General features: G+C 39.4%; 1 protein-coding gene across 3 annotated transcripts in view; it reads right to left on the reverse strand.

Moving 5' to 3' along the window:
• Window positions 1–15354, reverse strand: part of ARID1B (AT-rich interaction domain 1B) — a 326328-nt gene that overhangs the window by 36084 nt on the left and 274890 nt on the right. For all 3 annotated transcript variants that reach the window (XM_053937249.1, XM_053937248.1, XM_053937250.1), the window contains exon 9: window positions 5708–5859. In XM_053937249.1, the coding sequence (XP_053793224.1) occupies window positions 5708–5859 (152 nt within the window). The remainder of the gene's footprint in view (window positions 1–5707; window positions 5860–15354) is intronic.

Here is a 15354-nt window from a genome sequence, read left to right on the forward strand (position 1 = left end):
TGGGGCAGCTTGTGACCATTCTCAAATGAAGGATGGCAGCCTAACACATTCTAGTTTTGAAGATGCATTTAAAAAAATTGGTTATTTTTCTTTCAGAGATTTAAAAAAAATATATGTACAAAGTGGTGAAATATATGCCACAGTGTGGTTTCAAACTGGGATGCAGAACCGTTATACAAAATCCATTTTAACAGTTAACATATTTCCTGCTGTGAAAATGCTAAAAAAGAAGTCTTGGGTTTTCGCTTCAAAGCAAGCAAAGCTGACCCTTCCCCTATAAAGCAATTTTAGAGAGGTCAAACAAAGCAAAGTTAATGATAACGCTTCTTCACCGGAATTTTGCATAGCTAAGTCCTCTGCTGGTACCTCACTTTTATCTAGTTGCACATCATACTTCTATTACAAAAAATTTAAAAATTGTGTCCACTTCTGGTAGTCCTGTTTCCATTAGAAGTCCCTTATGGGATCTCTGTTTCAGAGGGGTTTAAGTTAACACCTCATATAAAGGGCTACTAACTCCAGCCTGCAGATTACAGCACACATTCTGACTCTATTAGTCATGTTTAGAAATGTAAAATACAGGTTCATTCTGGCTTCTGACTATTTCTTGTTGGCATATACAAACATAACTATGAGGAATTGGAGACAATTATGAAACAAATAATGAAATTACCCAAATTCTGTTTCACATTTGTTCTAAGCTATTTAGTTCATCTACGTTCTTTCTTTGTACCTCTAAGAGAAGAACTGCAAGCACTTTGCTGGCAAACTGCAAGGTTGTCTATTTTCCCTATAGCTTTTACCCAAGATGTTTCCACAGCTATTTTTCTATCTGCTGTTGAAATGCTGTTTTGTAACTTCTTGCAATCATACTCTCCAGCGATTTGTGAGAAGACATTCTTTCACTTTTTTTAGCTAAGCGGTACAGTGAGAACATTGTTTTGACCCTTTCTGAGCAGTGAAATACTGTTATTGTCACGAAACTGCTAAAATAAGACGCAGTCTCTTTCTACACAGGTACTGATAATTCTGCCTGTGAAGTGCAGACCAAAGGAGAAAACATTGTAGAGAGGAGGATAACAGGGAAATCTTGACTCAAGAAGTGTTGTGGCGTACTGTGAATAGGTTTCAAGTACTAGCCTCTGGCTTATAAGAATTTAAGAGCTAGAATGATTTCAGAAAGCAAGTATAGGTCAAGGTCCTGAATTAACTATTCCACACTGAATTTAATGTACTCAAAGGCAGATATTGACATGAGTAAAACTGCAGTAAAGAATTCTTTTTTGCTAAAGGCTGCTCTACCAGTCCCAGAAGATGATGAAATACTGTAGAAGCAGCAATATACAAACATTGTTTTTCTCTTTATTGCTAGTGTGATAACAAATCATGCTCTACAAAACAGAATACTCCCTCCTCTCTCCCTTGTAATGTAAAACATTCCACTCTCCTTTCCAACCCTAGCACTCTCCCTCTGCGAAAAAAAGAGAAGAAAAAGCAAAAACAGTGAATTAGTGACTGTGGAGATGATGAGAGGATCCCCACTGCTTTGATGCCTGCTGAAAAAACAGAAGAGGGACAACAGCACTGCCCAATGTCCTGCCATGAATGATCCTCCAGCTCTGGGGACAAGTGCAGCCAAAGGTGGTTGAGGACCTTATCTCAAAAGGATGAGAGAGTCACCAGGGATCTCAGTGCCACATTGCCCTTCTGCTGACAAGTCTTGTCCAAGGAAGGACAAGTTTGGGATGTGGGCATCTCCGTGCCAGGTGCTGGCTTGATTTACAGTCACACAGTGACCACTGGATCATGGTCATCACTTGTTTGGAATATAGGTGATGGGACATTTCAGCTGTTACCACCTACTGACAACCTCCAGAAAGTTTATCTAAATGTGTATTAATAGCTCCTACAAAGATATGCATTAGGGGAAAAAAAACCCTGAAATAAACTGATGTACCATTTTTCAGAAAAATGCAACCAAGCTACAAACCAGAAAAATCCAAATCAAGTTTCTAATAAAATATTTCACCTGCATAAATATCATTGCTTTTCCTGTTAGAGGTTCATTCAAATAAATACCAAGTCAAATATAGAGCATATGTATGATTTTTAGTATTATTTTAAAGAGTGTCCTTTAACTCCTTTAGTGCAAATCATTTTTCCTAGAATATCACATTTTATGTAAAGTATTATGATGTTGAAAGTTAATTGGGAATAACAATACCCAGAAAAAGAAAGGTTTCAGTAAGACACAGGTACTGAAATAAGGAAAGTATCCTTAAGCACTAAGGAGATTAATGCCTTTTTATTGGTTTGTTCATCTCCAGAGATAGCAGAGATTGTGAATGCCAGTTTCTGTGCAAGAACAATATGGAAACTTGCGAGACATAAATTTCATATTGCTTCTTTTTAAAGATAATTTTCACTAGAATTAACAAAGCTTACAGCGTGAGCTATATTGGGGGTTGTAAATTTCCTGTTTATTATATATGCATTTTTAAAGCTGGAATTTGAAAAATAGAGGGGGAAAGTGTAAAATATATATATGGATAATGTAAACTCATACAATAAAAGGACAGCAGCAGTTATACAATTTTTCTGAATGGCAGCTTGTTCCATAATTGTGAAGGGATTCTGACACCTTTTTCCTGAAGCTTTTGTTATTGTTATGGATGGAATACTCTATTAGAAGACTCTGTCTTCTTTGATCTTGTAATTTCTGTGTTCCTAAACCACTCTGCATCAGCAGAAGCTGTTTGATCCACAGTCACTGTTGAAGTATTAGGATGCATAACTGCAGCATGATTTTCATTTCAATTGTGACATTAATTAAAAAAAAAACAAAGACAAAAGGATCAACTGGTAATGAGGAGTTATAAACACTACTAAAAATGGGTAACAAAACCAGTGTTAGACATAGCTGTGCTGAAGCTCCAACACCATATGAAAACAATTCCATCGGTTATCAGCAATCTTCTCCTATTTTAGAGTACAACCTAAAACTGCATTTTATTGAAATGAAAGACCTGCCTTCCTCCCTCACAACAGGCAACAAAACTGTCCCCTTCAAAACCCAGACAGCGAAGAAACTAACTTCTCCTATTGCTCAGCTAAGGTTTTCACTGGCCTCTAACTGAAGCCACAGCTGTGGATGCTCAGTGTATGTGAGCAAAGTTAACCAATGCCTTCACTCCAGCAGCAGCCACTCAGCTGCACTTGGTTTTGGCCCTCCACATTGACTGAACCCTGGTTTATCTGACAGATGTGTGATTTTATGGGGCAGGGAGGAAGGAGAAGCTAAGGAGCCACATAGCTGAATTGGTCTTCCTGCCACAGAAAATCTTGTTTTCAAGCTCCTAAAAAGGAGTCACCTATAGGTTCTCCACCTCATCAAATGCAGGGCCAGAGCTGACCTTAAAATGCACCCCCAGCTCAAGAAATCATAATTAAAAGTACTGTATTTGCACTTGTCTTAAGCATCCATTTTTTTGACTGAAGCAGAAGGATGAGTCTGGATAGGGAGAAATTAAGCATTCCCACAGCATTTGCACTCAGCAATGTATTCATACCTAATTTTCTCTTTCTGGTGTTCTGTGAGTCCATCTCCTCCCCAACAGTGCCTCTTGGAGGTCTGTAAAGCAATTCTAGATGCGTGTCTACTCCCACACAGACTGAAAGAGGTGCAATGAACTCCTCTAGTTCATCTCATACTTACTTTCCATTGGGCAATCTCTGAATTAATATAACTGGAACAAAAGAAAACCTCACAAATGCACTGGCAGAAAAACCCCTGATAAATGTTTAAATTATTAAAAATCCAATATTTCAGAATGCATAACACAATAAAAAGAGTATGACTACCCCATACAAAAGACTGCTAGGATAAATGGTCTTGCACTGAACAGATTTCCACTGTATGAAATAACGAATGGCTGAATTATCTGAACAAAAAAACCTCTGTGAATCTTCCTTTAAACTGGTTATTCCTTAGGAATACATAAATCTTCTTAGGCAGGGCACTCTGCCATCTGTTTGCTGTTGGTTATTTTTGCAGCTCTGGGGGCCAACAGAAAAGGGTGGAAAAATTACTTCTGCTAATAGCAAAACAGAATTTATAGCACAGTTTCAATGCTCTGAAGTAATTTTATTTCAGCAAGCCAGACAAAACACATAACTACACAAACAAAACATAATATTACCTGGGACAGCTCTGGTGGGGAAAAAGCAAGCTATTATCTAATGCTCTTTTCAATAGCTTGTCCCTCTTTATCCATATGGTGCAGTGTGCTGTCTGGGTTAGTCAAAAGCTTCCAGGCCAGAACTGGAAAAAGCCTTTTTTTTTTTTTTTTTTTTTTTTTTTTTTGTTAATTTCTCTCTCTCTTAAAAAAAAAATAATCTTACTGATTAGCAGGTTCCTTTCTTCAGCTAACCAAAATGGTAACAATGTTCTTGAAATATAAGACACTGTTCAGTGTCTCAGCAGCTCGTATGTAGAGGAAAGAAACTCTGGACATACCAGACACTAGCATCTCACTGTGGCTATTTTCTTCCAAAGACACTGGAACATATAGAACTGACAGGAAGAAAAGACAGCAAAAGATGCAAAGGATGAAAGAATTATATAGGCTCAGAGGGGTAGAGCAAAAGATGTGAAAAACCTGGTTCTTGGTAAGACACAATTTAGGTAGTAAGGCATTTCTTAAGAAATAAATAAAAGTAGAAACAAAACCAACTAAGAAACAACTTCCTATTACCTTAGCACAACATATTCAGCTTTCAGAAAAAACTCCAAAACCCCCAACATTTCTAAAAGGGATAACGTAATCAATAAGGCAGGCACAGAAATTCCATTACTGGAATAAGTACTTGGGAGGATCTGCTTCAGAGTCATTGAAACTCCATCCAAACACAGCCCAATCAAAGAACTGATCTTTGCTGAAGTATTATCTTGAAGGAGGATGATTGTTAGGAATTCAAGCTGAATATGGACCATGAAGCACATTTGTGCAAAACTCTATTCACTGGTCTTCAGAGTCACACACAAAGTACAAGCAATTCTGAACTCATAAGTCATGATATGAAGGATAGATCCAGGAGCTACATTGAATATGCTTTTTTTTTTCTTCAAGAGGAAGTTATGGTAAAATTTCATATACTGATACTTAAATAACTACATGAGGAAACCCTATATACATTTTGGAAACAGTAAATATGGCCTATATTTTCCACACAGAATAATTATGTTAAGTGCCCAGCTTACAGCATCTTCAAGTCAGAGCAAGTGCACATATCTTTTTTTAAATGACTACCACTTTAAATATCTGAAATTGCAACCTTAGTGAGTAAGACGCTGAAAAACAAAAGCAACCTCTTAAAACAAGAAGCTGTTCTCCTTCCCTTTCTTGCAGACACATACACACAAATATACATATACTTGCTGGTCAACACCTACATCAAGCTGAGTCTGAGAGATGCTGGAACTGTGCAAAACCCTGTACTCATCTGCATGCTGTGCAGAAGGACTTGATGAAAAATGTATCAGTTACTGTACAAAAAAACCAGCAAGCACCTTAGCCTAATTTCAAATCACTCCGAACTACCCAACAGGGGTGAATCAAATGAAGAAAGATGTTCCTCTGCCACCAGCCCAAGGCTGATAGTGTTAAGCAGGTTTATGGAGGAAGGTCACTGCTGGAAGGTTACTCACCATTACCTGCTGAACTGTTCACCATGTTGGGTGCCATGCTGTAAGGAGGAGCCTGCGGGTTCATCAGGCCAGAGCTGTTGTTCATCGGCTGAGTGTAGGGGGAGCTGGATCCCATAATGCCGCTCTGATTCATGGCAGGAAAATTGCCTTGCCTAGGAGAGGAAAGCACACATACAACATCTCACTACAGACCTCACTGCTGAAGATGCTGTGGTTTGTCACAGAGCACATCACCTAATGTTTGTAAGGAAAAAGCAGGTAATTAGTTCATTTTACCTACGTGGGGAGCTTTGAGTTAGTCTTGAGCTAATTATCATATATTTGAAATAGAATTGGACTGAAGACTAATTTCAAGAGACATATACAGAGTCTTTCTATGTCACTATCAATCAGAAGAGAAATACAGCTCATATTATATATCCTATGAGTAGACAGCAATATGATCAGGAGTCAAAATTAGAACCTAGCATTGGCATTAAAAAAAACCCAGCACATCACCATTCTTACCATTTTGACCATGTAATAGCAATCCTCACCTGCCAGACCTTAATAAACAGTGAAATGACCAAAAGAAAAATGGGTACCATAGATTCAATTTCTGATTTCTGCATTTGTCATTATTGTGTTGAACAGTGTTCATCTGTATGGGTCATCTATGCCAAATCTTTCCAAAAACTCAATACGTATTCCACTTCATTGAAACAAGAAACCTCAGCAGAACTATTTTGCTTTTGAAAATTAATAGCATATTTGTAGAATGCTTGTATAACTGAGACTTAAATTTGTCTCGAAAACTGCCCTAAATGAAGCCCTTACATAGTTCTCCGCATAGTTCAGACCAAGTATTTTGAAAGACTAACACTTATCTACTTTTAAGTTATAAGAAGTATCTAAGTATGCTTGGTACCTGATTTGTCAAACTCTATAGACAAACTGAGGCACAAGGAAGAAAATAATCTAATTCAAGTACAAACGATAACCCGATGTAATGCATGATTCAACTTCAAAAATAATCTTTTATTCTTTTAATACATAAAACAATTACCTACCTTTTCTTAGCACAGTTGAAGACTGCATGTATTATCATATGTACATGAGTAACACTTATACATATAAAATAATACAAATGAATAAAAACACACAGAAAAAAATACTTACTTGTATATTCATAGGAAAATACATAGGAAAATAAAAACTCAGATCTCTTTCTTCAGTGTGCCCCCTGTACATTTCTGCTGCTTTTCCAAATAAAAGAAACAAGAAAGCAGCCGCTCTTTTACACAGCTTTAGTACCTGTTAACTTTTATTTCCTTACAAAAAATGAAGCACTTAATTTCATCCTACAGGAAGGGAAAGCTGAACATCCGGGTAGCAAGATGAGAGTTTTAGTAGAAATCCTAATTTTAATTATTTTACAGTATTCAAATAAAAAAAAGAAAACTCCCAAATCAAGAACCCTGAGTAACTTCAATGGCTTCTTGTCCTCTCCAAACTCATGGCAGATTCTTAACACAATTGGTAGAAGCAGATTTCTTTTTTAGGAGGTACAGGAGGAAGACCATTAAAGCAGTATTTGGCCTAATTTTTCTTGACACACTGTGAATTTCTTCAAAGGAAAAGAGAATGTGTTATCTAAATAAAGCATATTTTTCCAAGTCAGTTTTGTCCTTTGCTCTCTGAAGACAAACTTTTCTTCACTCTTGCAAAGACACAACGGCTTTCTTTTGATATGAAGGAGATAACTGCCATACAATGTCATTTCCCAGATGAAGCTTGCGACGAGAAGTGGAGGGAAAAGATTTAAAATGCACAGTGGTGCAATGCTCCAAGGGAAAATTACAAAGGGAAAAGAGAAGAGCAGATCCATTTGGCAACAACTTTAAATTATTTGAGTCACACAACCAAGCTTTTCTTATGTAAATACTGTATCTTAAACCCGTCCCCCCCTCCTTTTTTAGCTGAAAATTGCTATATTTCAGCAAATGCAGTTAACTGAAAAGTGCCTTCTATGCTGGATAAGCAAGATCCTTTCTGCTACTGGGTAAAGTTACTAGTGAAGATGAAAAAAATGTGCAAGCATATTTTCATACTTTAAAAAAGAAGTAATGGATTTTCAGAGGTTCTTTTATGGAGTAAGGCTAGGATCCTGGAAAAGGCAAGTCTCTACAGGTATCTATCTCTTTAATGTCCTTCTGTTACTTTAAAAATACAAAGGAGACACACACCTTGCAGGTAAGCTGAAATTGGTCCTTACCTACTAATATTTCAATACTATTACTTCCTAGCATGTGTATCTTATAAGCTGTGGGGCTGTTCATTGTCTCAAATTGAGGTACAACCTATTTCATGTTACCCACGATGGACATCAATCTCAATTGCAGCTCATGCAAGCATACTGCTGTACAAGAGCTTTAAATCAAGAAGTAGGAAACTATTTCCAATTTAGACGGAGAGTGGAAATTAAATAAAAAGAATATACAGGCTTTGGCCAGGACAGCAAGAAAACAACTGAAGTCTAAAAAAATTGCTTCTGCACCCAGAAGAACCTGAATGGCAGAACCTAATTCTGAAATCTCATCGGGCAAGGCAATAGCTTTCCCTTTCATCCTTCTATGTAATGTTGTACTTGGAACAGACACAGCTCTCTATCTCTGGAAAGAGCCCAGCAAATGAAAAGACTCAGCACTATCCCTGGCAGGACTTTGTCCTTTCCCAGCCCCCTATCAAAGCCCTGACCGCAGCACGCATGAGCTAATTCAGTAACACTGAAAGGACATCCTGTCAGAGTAAATGCTGTTTTATTCCGAGACTGGGGGCAGTGAGCAGTACAGAGCTCCTCCACATATTATTTTGCTCTATGATGGCTTGGAATGGAAAGTTTCTTTAGGGAGAAATAATCAGGTATTACTTCAGCCTTTAATTCTCACTCCACAGTAGGCCTCCTTTGAGTAAAGACTGCCGACTGTGACAAATTGTGCTGCATCAGTGCTATAATATGAAGTAGAGTCCATTAAGAACTGAGCTGAGATCACCAAACTCATTTTGATTAACCTCCAGGTCACTAAACACTTATAAATATGTTACACAGCAGCTGCTAAACATATTTATATATGCTTAAGGTCACAGCATCATCTGTTGGTTGTTGGAGTTAAGTCAAAAATCTTATGTTTCCTTCTGTGCTGCTTTTAGTTAAGGCATATCCAACATACTACAGTACTAGACTCTCTCCTACATCTCCCAATTCCCTCCTCCATTTTTCCAGGATGCTAAATAAAAGTCAAGCCTTTAAAAACAATCTGCTGTACACGTAGTGACATCTAATGGCAAAAATTCAACTGGCCGGCTATGAATTTTATAACACTACAAACCCAGCTAAGTATACAATTTTACAGTATTTGCCACATAAACACCAAGGGCTGGGTTGCTTAGGGATGAAGCAATTAGGAATAACAAGAAGAAATTAAGAAAAGATATACTTAAGTTTAGTATAATGAAAAGATGTCTTCACGGTGAGATACAGTTACCTCCAAGGGAATGAAGGAAACCTCAGCACCTGACATTTCTGCATGCAGGCAACATATACAAATACATGAAAATGTATTTGTCAGAGAAACCCTGCATTGTGTATGAACTAGAGTATCTGCTCTTGCAATACCTTGATCCCAGATAATGTATTTTTCCCCATTTAGAAGAACAAGAAGCCAGGTCAACACAAATTTGGGATTATGCTATTCATTTAAACACCATACCTATGGATACATTTTTTTCCCTGCTCTACTGCTACAAGTAGATCTTCAAGAGTTCAGCAATTGTAAGAAATTTAAAGTGGAAGAGAGGAATCTGTTTCTTTCTACAGTTTATTTACTCTCTTGACAATTTAGCAATGCATCATGCCAGAGCCAGTTTTTATGCTTGAGGAAAGAGCTGCCACCTCAGGGGACTTGGAGAAGCTGGAGGAATGTGCTGACAGGAACCTTGTAAAAGTCAACAGGGACAAGTGCAAGGTCCTGCACCTGGGAAGGATGAGCCCCCTGCAGTGGTGCTAGCTGGGATTTGACTAGAGGGAGCAGCTTTGCTGAGAAGTCCCTGGGCATCTTGGCAGACGGAGCTGGGCATAAGCCAGCAGTCTGCCCGGGCAGCAAAGAGGGCAAACAACATCCTGGGCTGTGTGATGAGTTGCAGAGTTGGGAGGTGGAAGAAACTGATCATCCCCTCCTTCCTCAGGACTCACTGGATTCCATCTAGAGTATCATGTTCAGTTTTGGATGCCCAGAAAAGAAAAGATGATGATGAACTAGAGTGAGCAGAGAACCCCTCACATGGGCTTGAGCCCCTCCAGGGCTTGAGCACTCACCCTGGAAGGGCTGAAAGATGAGGCCTCATTCAGCCTAGGGCAGAGACAGCTGTCCAGAGGAACCTACAGCACCCCCATAGCACCTAAAAGGAGGTCAGCAAGAAGATAAAACTGGCCTTTTCACAGTGGGCATGGTCGGGGGACAAGACACACTGGGTAAGAGTGAAAACACGTTCAGACTGGATGGAAGGAAACCATTTTCCCAGTGAAAATAGTGACTTGATTTGGCGGCCCAAAGGGCAATCTGTCTTTGGAGATTTTGAAGACCCAACAGGATAACACCCTAAACTCTAAGATGAGCCTGATGAGGAGAAGGTTGGACTAAACATTCCTCCTGAGATTCCTTTCCAGCTTGAATGATCCTATGATCTTAGCTTGTCAGCTTCACTGTGCTGTTGACAGTCTGGTGTACTATTGGGTCCAAAATACAACTGCTCAAATTCAAACCATTCCCTTTTAAGAAGTTCTTCTGATCTTTTGTTTTCCTCCATTTGCAATCTACCCAAAGCTTAATCTGCACTTAATCTCTTTTCTCTGCAAAACAAGTAGCATCAGATCTAATTGTGTCGTCTGAGCTAATGCAGAAGTCCGTGTATTTAAAAAGAGGAGTTGACACGCAAGATCTGGTCATCGTTAAAAAGCACAACAAAGAAATTGTTAGAAAGAACAGCACTGACAATACACAGGAACACATGAGTGATCACAGCTGCTGAGCAGTCTCTAATACTGAAATGCCTTCCTTTAATTGGACCTGAAATCCTCAGTAAGCTTATGTGTTGTCTCCAACTGCGACACAGAAGTCACTCTACAGCCCTTGAACTTCATGCTTCCTGATATGTGATTTAGTACCTCCTCAGTTTTGTCACCTGATGCAAGACTTATACTATCATCTTCCTTCTCTATTCTTATTGAAAAAAGATGAATTCACTACGAAGTTGAGTTCAGATGTGTATGTGGTTTAGCTATGGACAATGACAGAAGTGGATTATGCTTCTCAACAAGGCAAAAAATTAAGACTCAACTTTTCATATGGAAACACGTCAAAGCTCAGGTTGTTCCTGTGTACATAGAGATCAAGTTCTAGAACTTTCTGTGGATTTCCTAAGAGGCACCTGATGCCTTGTACTCTTCTCTCAATCTACAACTCCAGAGCAAAGCCCTTCATACATACAGAAAAAGTGAACCAGCTTCTGTAATGAGCCCTGTGGCAGCCAGAGCACAGGAGGTGAGTCCAGCATAGAAATGTATAGGGAACAGAAGAAAGCTTCAGAGGTGGAAAGTATAGAAGTGATGGAGGTGAGGAGATTTTGGAGCACAGAAAATGGAAATGAAGGAGACAGTAGAGAAATTAAGAAGGAAAAATGATTGGGGGCATCCTCACTAGGTGCTAAAGGTTTTTAGGGCAAGGAGGATGACAGGTGCTCAGGAGAAGGCAGATGAAACAGAGATGCAGGAGAAGGAGAGGGAGAAACACACAGAATGCTGCTATTCCCAGGGTAAACACAGGTTACACTCTAGCACAAGTGGAGCCTCTTAGCCAGATATGCCTGAAGGAAGGAAGGGATTCACAGGAAGCTTCCAAAACAGGGTGCTACCAGACATGTGCCTTCCCTCAGTTCCTCAGTTTGTGCACCCTGCCCTGAGGTAGGGCCAGGGTCTGAGGTGGCCACCTTGGCCAAATGCTGGGGGAGCCCCTGTCCAAATGTAGCACAACGGAGTGATGCTGAAGGGGCAGTGCAACAGGGACAAGAGCAGAGAAGGGACACAGCCCAGGCAGGGAAGAGGTGGCACTGAGTCACACTGCACAAATCCTGGCAGTCACAAACTCCTATCAGTTGTTAGTTAGGCACTGCACTTCCTGACACTTGACACAGTGTGCACCTAATGTAGGGATTTCTCTCAGTTCTGCTGCCCTAGGTGGACCTGAAAAACTATCCTGTTACTGTGACCTGGCCACCTGAGCAGTTGGCAGGTAAAACAAAAAAGGACCCCAAGTTTGCCATTTCTGCTCCAGATCTTTAACCTACATCAGTTTTGCAGCGAATGCACTGCAGCACCTCAGGGGAGTAATTTGTGTAAACATTTTAAAAGGAACATTTTTTCTTTTAATGCTGACACACTGCTAAGGTGGCTACTTGATTACAAACTGTGAAAATGACTGCGTTAGGCTGCACTCACAAATCACAGTGTACTGACCAAATTGCCCTGTGCTTATCTGTGCCAGGTCTGCAGCATGACAATATTTCCTCTCTCTTTTAAATGTCAAAGTATGATTTGGGGGGTTGTTATTTAAACACACTGACCTGCACAATAACCAGAAGTACTTTATTTAAATCTGTCTTGAGCTGGGACTAGCCTTAAGCGCTTATAATCTGTCACACTTTGACACCAAATGGGTTATTATAATGAGAGTAATTCAGGAGTGAGACCTGTGAATGCTTTCTCCCTGGAGAATTTACACATAAACATGTGCAGGCAGATACATATGCTCTTTTGTTAGGGATTTTCCTTCTTGCTACATTATGGGCTTCCTTGGAGAAGTGAAACCATTTCTATTGTTAGTGGATATGGGAGAACTGAAGAAGGGAGAAGAGAGAAAGGGAAAATAAACCCCAATATTGCTTATTTTGTTCTGCCTGGAGGTTCACAGTATTCTTAGAAAAGGCCAAGACAAACGAAGCCTGAATATTGTTTTGAGCAGCTATAAAATGGCATTGAAGGCAGCTCCCATGTGAATAAAAAAAAAAAATTTAACATCATTATAACTGAAAGCAAAGTATCTTTTTCTTGTTAGCTGCTACTGTAAGTATGCTAACCTGGATTTACATGTCCTACTCTGTTCAGTGGGGAAGCTCACCAGTTGTAATAACAAAGTTTCAGAAAAGCAACCATGAAACCTGCTGCTTTGACAGGTATTAGGTCTGCCACAAGACAGTTTGCCATTTTTCAGGCTAGAAAGAAAGAGAAAATTTTACACTTGTGCATGTCTACTTGTGTGAAAATGGGAGGCCTAAGTTCTGAAATACACTGACACTGACAAAGCACTGGGAAACATAAATGAAAAAGCATCTGGATTTGTACTGAGGGGTGTGTGTTTGTACATGTCTGCTGACAGGAGGTACACAGAACTAACAGAAAACTGTTCTTCTCAACAACAAGGCCTAAATGGTAATGCTAAAATGGGGAGATAATTTTAACATTGTAATTATGTGATAGTGCAAATCGCCTTGTAATCCACTGCAGTCAGTACACAGCCAAATTTCTTAATTTGGCTGATCCAAATATTGTTGTGCAAGATACTTTTAAAAAGAGTAACAGAAATAGTCTTTCTAAATATGTTATCTTTCTTCTGATTTATGCAACTACTTATGCCTTTAGCATCATCTGCATTGGCTGAATTTTACTAAAAACCAATCGAGGAGGGGGAGGAACTTAAAAATTAGTTGCTCCTACCACACTGATTCAATGCTGAGCTACTCAGAAAAAGTCACAAAAACTTATTGTTACTTTACAAGTTGTTGTCAAGACATTAACCATTTTTCCAGTGAAAACATCTGCCCAATGGGCTACCTACTTGGTAGTCATTTAAAGCCCAACAGAACAGGAGTGTCACACCATGTCGAATTCTGGAAGAGCAACATAAGAGGCACGTGTAATTCACAAGTAATAATGCTAATAAGAACACAACTTCCCAAATTTGCACAGCTGAATGCATACTGGGATCAGAATAAATCTCTCTACCCCATTTTACAGATAATAAAAACTGAGGAAGAGATCCAAGATTAATAATGGTCTAAAATATGGTCAGAAGAACAATAAAGTAATTGAATACAGTGAGGAAAACACAGGACAAGCCTGCCGAAAAGAAAATAAATCCCTAACTTCATTTGATCCTAATGACAGAAGGGTGTGTGACTGAAAAGCATTTTGTGATAGTGAAATACTGTAGGGTTTTGTTTGTTTGTTTAAGTTGCAGCCATTTGATTTTCTTTTTATAAAATTCCCTTTGTGTTAATTAAAGTAGTTTTGGTCGGAATTTCATGGTGATCACAGCATTTGTTTACCAGTCTTCAAACCCACAGAGAACCCCTGAAATGCCTTTATTGCACAGCATTCTTACAAGTACAGCAATACGTCCATATCTGAATTTATTCGCGTAAGAACAAACTAAGCTCTTGGTACTCCATGTAACCTGTACTGGATAAATACAATTATAATGCTGTGTGACAAAAACCACAGAACAACTGAAAAGTGGGCCAAGTCAAATGGCTTGGAAATCCATCACAGCTCTGCTCTTGGTGACCTCTGTCTACCTTCCCCACATATGGATTTGTACAGCAGCTCTAACAGCAGCTGCTTGCACAACTGTCTACCTCACACATGATGTCTGAGCACTGAGGAGATACATTTCTTAGCCCAAGTGGAGCGTGTGATGCACAACAGACAGCTGCTTTAATCTGTCCAGCAAGCAGGAGCATGCATGAACTGGGTTTATAGGGAAAAAAAGAAATTTGCCCTGTATGGCATGATGCTGTCAATCTGAACCAGAATGTCAAGAAGGGTGATTTAGCCTTGTGTGACTTGATGTCAAAATGGGAATGACTCATATGACTCTCACTATGCACCTTCTATTTTTGTGCATGTTTATAAATAGCTGTATTAAAAAGTCGGAAGGCCCTATGAACTCTCTCCCAGAAACATTACTTGAAAGTGGTAAGTCTGTTCCCAGCACTTGAACAGCCAGAAGGTCACCAAGGTGTGGTGCTAAAAAGCTACAGGAAACTAAGGACACACTTTTGTGTTTCAATAACTCAGTTTCCTCTGGTGGGACACTGTCTTGGGAGAGGTTTAACCCCTGAGCTCCCTCATCTTCCACCTGGGGATGCTGTCTCCCACTACCTTCTTACCATGTTCAGCCACATCCCCACACTGCTTTTGAGCACCTTGGAATGCACTGTGCTAGCAACCAACCGAAAATCTAATAAAAACCTGATCATTTCATGCCAGCTCTTCAATGTATTTTTTCATAGTAAAATGTCATCTGGCTGACAGCAGCATGCTGAATGCAACTGTGCATGTGCATCAGCATGGTGAGGAAGTTCTCCAGAGAGATTTTCCAGCAGACACGTTTTTACTCACCTACCTTTGCCCAATGGCCTGGAGCAGTTATATGTTTATTGATATTATTACCAGCACTGTTACCATCAGTCTCAGCTCTTTGGCACACTGGACAGTTTCACAAGAGCAATGTAGTGCACATGCCAGTATGATTTCAGCTGCCTCTTTTCTTCAT

This window comes from Vidua chalybeata, chromosome 3, assembly GCF_026979565.1.
Source record: "Vidua chalybeata isolate OUT-0048 chromosome 3, bVidCha1 merged haplotype, whole genome shotgun sequence".
Classification (NCBI taxonomy): domain Eukaryota; kingdom Metazoa; phylum Chordata; class Aves; order Passeriformes; family Viduidae; genus Vidua; species Vidua chalybeata.